At 46.9% G+C, this 7,469-nt stretch overlaps 1 protein-coding gene across 1 annotated transcript in view; it reads right to left on the bottom strand.

The window, feature by feature from the left end:
• slc4a3 (solute carrier family 4 member 3) overlaps positions 1 to 7,469 on the bottom strand; it is a 44,012-nt gene that overhangs the window by 6,996 nt on the left and 29,547 nt on the right. The window contains 11 exon segments of the mRNA XM_025063911.1: positions 848 to 1,074; positions 1,599 to 1,783; positions 1,885 to 1,990; positions 2,231 to 2,405; positions 2,515 to 2,650; positions 2,762 to 2,942; positions 3,117 to 3,262; positions 5,748 to 5,974; positions 6,407 to 6,594; positions 6,680 to 6,930; positions 7,044 to 7,224. Of these exon segments, the coding sequence (XP_024919679.1) occupies positions 848 to 1,074; positions 1,599 to 1,783; positions 1,885 to 1,990; positions 2,231 to 2,405; positions 2,515 to 2,650; positions 2,762 to 2,942; positions 3,117 to 3,262; positions 5,748 to 5,974; positions 6,407 to 6,594; positions 6,680 to 6,930; positions 7,044 to 7,224 (2,003 nt within the window).

The following is a 7,469-nucleotide window of genomic DNA, read 5'->3' on the forward strand; positions in this document are numbered from 1 at the left end:
GACCTTGATGAGTTTGGAGAAGGTCTCGTAGATGAAGATGAGTGAGATGAGGAAAGCGAAGATCTCCTGGGTGAACGGTGAGATGTAGCGAACCATGAAGCTTCCCTCGGCCGCCACGATCACCAGAACGATGACGATGAGCCAGAACCCGATCCACACCCGACCGGTCAGGTACTCAAAGTTTTGAGCCTGACAAAACTGAAGGGAAATTTCATAGAAAAGTATGAGGTACGTGTTTCTGTCAAAAACATGTACAACTGCAGTATCTGTGGAACCAGTGAGCGACCTTGTAATAGGCTTCTTCAAACACCAGTAACGGACCAGAGAAGCCGATGATGAGGAGAGGCTGACCGGCCAGCAGGGAGAACAGGACGCCCAGGGTGGCGGTTGAAACGATGAGCTCAGTAACTCCCATCATGCCCTCTGTTTTCTCCCCTGTCATAATCATTACAAAGTATTACTGCAGTACATTATAAATACTTCTCTTGTACTTGGTTAGTCAGTGCGGTGGTTTACCGGTTTACCTAGCAGCCCGCCAAAGGTTATGGTGGGTGAGAGAGCGGCGAAGTAGATGAAGATGACGGCAGCAATGCACTGCATGTCCAGGCCGTCCTTGAGGTCACTGACGTACTGGGGGTACCGACGGTTAATGTCGTGGAGCAAACCTCCAAACGGGATCCCAGAGCGTTTCAGTGGGTCGACCTCCTGGTCTCTGTCCGCCTCCAACTTTGGACCCGTGACTGGGGAGAATGTACGTAAGTCTCCATTACATGAGCTTTGATCAACTAATTAATAATATTAGTAATAATGATAATAATAATAGTAGTAGGAGTCATTTGTCAGTGACGGCTCACCTTTGTCGTCCTGCTCCACTCCGCTCCACGAGTGCTGCTTCTTCAGCTCTCGCTCCTTCCTTTTCCGTAACATCTGCTTCTGGAAGTCGGCCACAGTTTTCAGGAGGTCCTTCCCTTCGATGTCTGAGGGTGGGATGACGATGCTGTAGTCCAAGAACTCGTTGATGCCGTTCAGGAGGTCCTGTCTGTTCTCCGCAAAGTAGGCCACTTCGTGAAAGTTCTACGAGGAACAGAGGGAGGGAAGGGTGAGTGTCAGAGAATCTGGTGTCATCCCAGCACGGCTTCTGATTGGACCAGAGAGTTAGTACTCAGAAATCTCGTCCAAAATAAAACTTTTTTTTGTACTTCAAGGAGAAGGTGACTTCCTGAATTCACCTCTGATTGACTAATACTTTGTATACTTTAGAGTACTCCGGTGGAAGAAGGTACAAAGATTGTACTGATCTAAATCAGGTTACGGGACGTTGAGTTGTTACTGCAGATATATGGACTAAAATTGTGTGTTAGGGGAACAACATAAAAAGGACAAGGATCAAATACTACAAATAAAAACAAACTGAGCCAAAGTGCATGTATCACTGGTGGTACTTGTGCTCCCTCTAGTGGCGCTGAAGAGAATCTGATATTGTGAGTCACTTATACAGCATGTTAAATTATCAAATAAATATAAACCTATGACTGTATATGTGTGTGTATTTTCAGAATTGAATTGAAGTAGCAGTAGTAGTACTACTGAGACGTCACCTTGTCAGACATCAGAGTAGAAAAGGAGCGACCGATCTCGTGGTAGTCCACGTTCGCCTGAGTGGGTCCAATTAAGACGAAAAGAAAACGAACCGGGACGGGAACCTCCAGCACCGACTCCAGGAGCACGGGCTCGTTCAGCCTGACGAAGGCCATGGCCGGCTGCTCCAGGAACTCCACAGAACCTGAGGGGAAAACAACAGACTGTGACAACCACACTGAAGAAGAAGAAGGTGACACGGAGGACACGAAGGATCTGATCATCTTCAGAGCTCTCGGATCTTACCGACTAGAACTATTACGGCCTCGGCGTCTTTGGGAATCTTGGCCAGCAGCTTCATGGACCTGGCTGCGGCTGGATGACTCTCAGGAGGCAGAGGGTGGAGGGATTTCTGACAGGAACACAGGACACAGATTATTCACAGCTGATGTGGTCGTCATGATGTCTACGTTAGACTCCTGTCAAATCATTGTTTTCACTAAAATAAATTACATGAAAAAAAGGAACATATATACATATATATCATTGTAATTTAGAGGTGAGTTTTTGTCTTACCCTGTGACCCACATTTGGGTCGGGGCCTGATGTTTGAGACACACAGTAGTAAAATATCTAACAAAAAACAACTTACAAACAAAGTGACAAACACGTCTTGTTTGGGGTCGTACGCGGCCCCTTTGCTTTCATCCGGCTCTTCGACCACTAGGGGCAGGTTGGTGTCGTGGACATGGTTGTGATTGAAGCTGCCGTGAAGACTGGCAGACGAGTGGTGGCGGTAAAACCGGTGTTTGAGATCACTGGGGTGGCTGTCAGGGAGACAGAGAGACACAGAGGAAATGATGTGAAAAAATCTGTCAATCATTGTTACTGCAGATATAGTCACCTCCACCACCTCCACCACCTCCACCTGTTCACCTGTGTTTGAGCAGCAGGGCTCGCAGAACGCTGGGTCTGTCCTCTGCTCTGATCTGGTCAGAGATGATCATGGTCTCCACGATCAGATGAGCGATGCCAGGCAGAGAGTTCTGCTCCAGGTCCAGCAGGATGGCACCTGAGAGAAGAAGAGACGATGAAAGAAGAAGAAGAAATATTCAACTTGAATGTCATGCAGGCGATAAGAGTTCGTTTTTTTTTTTCTTTTTTCTTGTTTTGTTTCTTCTACCGTGCGTGATGGTGCGTCGGAGTTCTAGGAGACTGCGGAAGGACAGTGAGGCCACGTGAGGTTTGCCCCACCGGTCGGTCTCTTCCTCCACGTCCTCCTCAAACTTGATCCAGCGAGCTCGCTCCTTCCAGCTCATTTCATGGTCTTTGTCCACGATCAGTTCGTTCAACTCCACAAACAGCTGAGGAGGAAGAGGGAAGCCACCACCTCCACGATGATAAAATTGGTCTCAGCTGTCAGAGACACAGAGAGACCAGTCTGAACTGGTTTTAGTCTCTAACATCAGACACCTGCAGGAATGTCTGAGGACTTTTTGACTGACCCTGGGGGATGAGGATACCACTGCGTACTGTACCTCGTGCGTCTTCTTCTCCGCTGCTCTCTTCCTCTTCTTCAGGCTGGATAAAGGTGTGGAGCTGTTGCTGCTCCGGGTCAGCTGGCAACGAGAAGACTTCTTCACCAGATGGCGCCGTACGCCGGGGTTGTCCTCAAATCTGTGACCTGAGAGTCAAAGGTCAACATAGTTCATAGTGATGATGACATCATGCTGTGAGTCACTCAGAAACTGGGGAAAAAGTTTTGGTTTCAATTATTGCAAATCATTTTTCTTTGTTTGTCAGTGTGACAAGCTGAGCAATTAAATCTTCTTCCGCTAGGTGGCAGCAGATGGTTATTAAAACTGAAAGAATAAGATAATCAAAGCTGTTAAAGAGGATCTTTGTGAGTGTCTTTTTTCAATTCCTGCCAGTATATCAGTGTTGTCTCCAACTAAACAGGAGTAGATTTTCAGTATATTTAAACCAGAATATCATTATATTTCATTACATTTACTTTTTGTGAGATTTTTGTTTGGTGGTGTGTCATGAGGTTTTTACTGATGATATATATGTGCTGTGGCTCAAACAAGGGTGAGTCTACGCTAGGATCAATAGGAAAGAGCGAAGCTGAGCATCGAACAACGTCACTCAATACTTTGACAACCAACACTGTGTTCTGTTGAACTCCAGTGTCACCATTATTTACCCCAGAGCTGAGACCAGTACCACACACAGACCCTCTGGGACTAGAAGAGAATTCAGTGAGACCAGTACCACACACAGACCCTCTAGGACTAGAACAGAATTCAGACCTTTTTTTTTTACCATTTTCTACCATGGACTGCGACACACCTGCAGCAGTTGGACTACAACACGATGCAAAAGGAACCACCTCCTGTTCAACTTACGTGCTGGTTCTTCTGGGGAGCCCAGCTGAGTGTGGATTGACTCCAGCAGGTCATAATCATCAAAATCCAAAACAAACTCCTCAAAGTCCCCGAACCCCTCCACACCGGACAGAGAGCCGTGCTGCTGCTGCTCACGCTGCTGCTGCCGCGGTGTGCCGAGGTCTTTAGGTACGCTGCACCGACGATCAGATCCATGGTGGTCCGGGGCAGGTTTCAGATCAGAGGGCTTGTGGCCCTGGTCGGCCTGTCCCACAGCGTCTGTCATCTCCAGGGTTGGTTCCTCCTCCTGTCCTCCTGCTCCTCTCTCTCAGCCGGCACACTGTTCATCCAGGGTTTCTAACTCTGAGCCCGTGTTCACCGGTGCACCTGCTTGACTGAACTTCACACAAGAACGGCACACTGTTCATCCAGGGTTTCTAACTCTGAGCCCGTGTTCACCGGTGCACCTGCTCGACTGAACTTCACACAAGAATATCTTCTTGACAACTCCAAAAAAAAACTTCCGGAAATTTTCACCTGAGCGTCCAGAAAAAAAAAATCACCAAACTCTCTGGAGATCCACCATCAGAGATGAACGACTGGTACAGGCGTGGACTTCAACCTTCAACTCCAAACTAGTACTGAATAGGGATGGAGATCTTTGTGGAAAACGCCCAGCGGCTCTGTGATAGCGCCACCCTTTTTCATCGACGTCCACAGCCTGTTGATTCTCAGGACTGACATGTACCACAGCCGAGGTGTTTCCACGCTGAAACTCTTATGTTCAGTCATGTGTGGACCCAAACGTTGACGTCCCAACGGCATTGATGACACACACACACACACATACTCATTCATACCATGCACACACACACACACACTCATTCATACCACACTAATAAACACAGCCTGTCAATGTTCACACTCACACACAAAATCCAATAGGTCGTTCTGAGTCCCTCTGTTGGACATACTTATGTTTTTCCACATCCTAAACAATCAATCCACACCCAGCCCTGGTGAGGCAGGAAGTGCCGGGGGCAGGGTCACCGCTGAAGGGGAATCGACCACAGCGTCTGTCAGTCAATGCCACTGAAAGCTGGGACACAGAGCTGTTCTGTGGACATGGGTTTTTAATTCTACTGACCCCGACTCTTCTCAGTTTTCTGTTCTAATCCTGATCAACTCCAACTCTAACAACAGAAAACGTCCATAAACACAATCATCACAATCACGTCCTTTTGCTAAGAATCACATCTGTGAATAGAGAAGAGGACACGGACTAAATGTCCGTATTGACTGACCAGATTGCGCCCGATTGGCTCGTTAACATCGCACTAAAAAAGAGTGTAATGAAATAAACTCTCACCACTTCTCTGTACCAGGGGGCGCCACAGCCCCGGTCTGTTTAATGATTTGGCACAGTTTTTTATTTTGGATGCCCTTCAGGACACAAACTATCACACTGGGGAGGGGGCAAAGGGGAGATTTAGGACCAACCGTGAGGCAGAGAAGAAATTCACACCGTCTAATGTGTCGTTTATGTTGCATATAATACGATACGTGTCGCGATACAGGGGCAAAAATAGGGTATATTGCGATATATTGTGATACTATAGGCACAACGATATATTGATTTTTGACTGTTAATTGTTACTAAAAAATGATACAGTGCTGTAGAATATCGTGAAACAATATATTGTGATACAGTATATCAGTATATCAAATATTTTCTTACACCCTTACATATGATAGAAAATAAATGTGTGTAAACTTTCTTACTTTTCATGTCGTCCAGGTCAGCGCTGGCCAACATCTGGGCCTCAGCCTCATCCGTGGGCACCTGCTGGTAGACGGCGGTCTCCAGTGCGGTCATGCTGCCGATGCAAATCCTCTCCCGCAGGTCGTAGTTACTCCGTGGCGCGCCTGCCGCGCGGTGGTAAACAGGCTTCCTGCAAAACAATCCCCGAGCTATGGAGGAAGTTGAGGGTTCCAGTCCCAGAGAAACACTGAGGGAACAAAAGTTAGCATTGTGTGAAAAAAATAATAACCTCAAAATTTCATATAATGAACTCAAAATGAACCAACAGAGTGTCCTCTGGGGACGGGTTCTCATATCCTGAGATGGCAGTTATTAGTTTGATATCACTGCTGTGTCCCTGGAGGCTCTCGATGGAAGAGGTACTGCCCTTTGCCCCAGCCCAGCTGGGCAACATCAGCCTGGCATTTCACCCATCCATGGGTGCAGCAATATCATATGACAAACCAGCAAATGATACCATTCATGGCAGGCACAATAGAAAATATATTTATGTCATTATGGCAGTGATGAGAAAATGTTTGAACTCTGGCTGGATTTCACCAGCAGGAGGCAGTAAATACCCCAATACTAACACAACTGAGTGACAACACAGAGTTTAAAAGTGAAGTGGATTCTCTACCTGCAGTTTGAATCTTCTCCATCGACGTCATCCTCTTCCCTGTGAACAGTAACTCCCAGGTTATGAGCTCCTTCCTCTGTCGGTGTCACGCTGGTTTTCTCGGAGCGTCCCTGAGGATCTTCTTTTTCCAGGTAAAAGGTAGAGAGTGAAAGAGGCTCCTCCAAGTCATCCTGGCTCCCCAAACTAAACTGAGAGGAAAAGGGAAATCAGTAAGGGGGGAAGTGAGCTGCTCTCTCAGAGGTAGGTCCTTTAATTTTATTCGTCATATCTTACCTGTCCCTGGACGTCAGGGGTCCGACTCAGACTGGCTGCTGCCCCCAGTCCATCGGTCTCAGACTCCACCTCTTCTTCATCCACCTCATGGATGGTCGGTGTAACGTTTGAAGGTGGTAGAGAAGTCTTTTTTTTCTTCTTTTTCTTTTTGCGTCTTCTGTCCGAGCTGTGCACCCTTTTCCGCAAACGCTGGGGCGGGGGTAGGTGGGAGGACAGAGGGTGGTGGGTGTGGTGAAATGTGTGTCGGTGGTCTGTGTCAGAAACAAAACGAAAAAAAAAAAGTTCATCACCGTACAAACACACACATGGTCTGACGCCACGTTACTAGAAAACAACTGAACGTTGATGTTGAATTTTTTCCTACACTCAAAATCCTTCTCAGTGTAGTGTCTACCCATCCTGTCTGCACCGGTCGCTCCAGAATAAGTGAGAATGTTGGAAAACCGCTCCACGGACAGAGCTTTCTCCAAATCCTCCTCCTCAATTTCTGCAATTTCTGGTTCCTCTGGAGAGTCTTCCTCATCTTCTTTCTCCACTTTCACCTGCTGAAAAAAAAAAGAACCGAGAATGTAGATTTGGCGATTCAATACGCATCACAATACAGGGTCCATACGATATACTGCGATACTATATGCAAGTATTCAAGTAAAGACTTGGAACAGAGGGATCTACAGTCACAGTTCAGCAACTCCCCACGCCCCCTTAGTGCATCGCAAGTTTTTAATATTTTAAATGTATTCTTGTGTTGCGGATTTTTTGCTCTATCGCTGGTTTTTGCGGTATATAAAAA

Source organism: Cynoglossus semilaevis, chromosome 16 (genome assembly GCF_000523025.1).
Source record: "Cynoglossus semilaevis isolate Cse_v1.0 chromosome 16, Cse_v1.0, whole genome shotgun sequence".
In the NCBI taxonomy this organism is placed as follows: Eukaryota; Metazoa; Chordata; class Actinopteri; order Pleuronectiformes; family Cynoglossidae; genus Cynoglossus; species Cynoglossus semilaevis.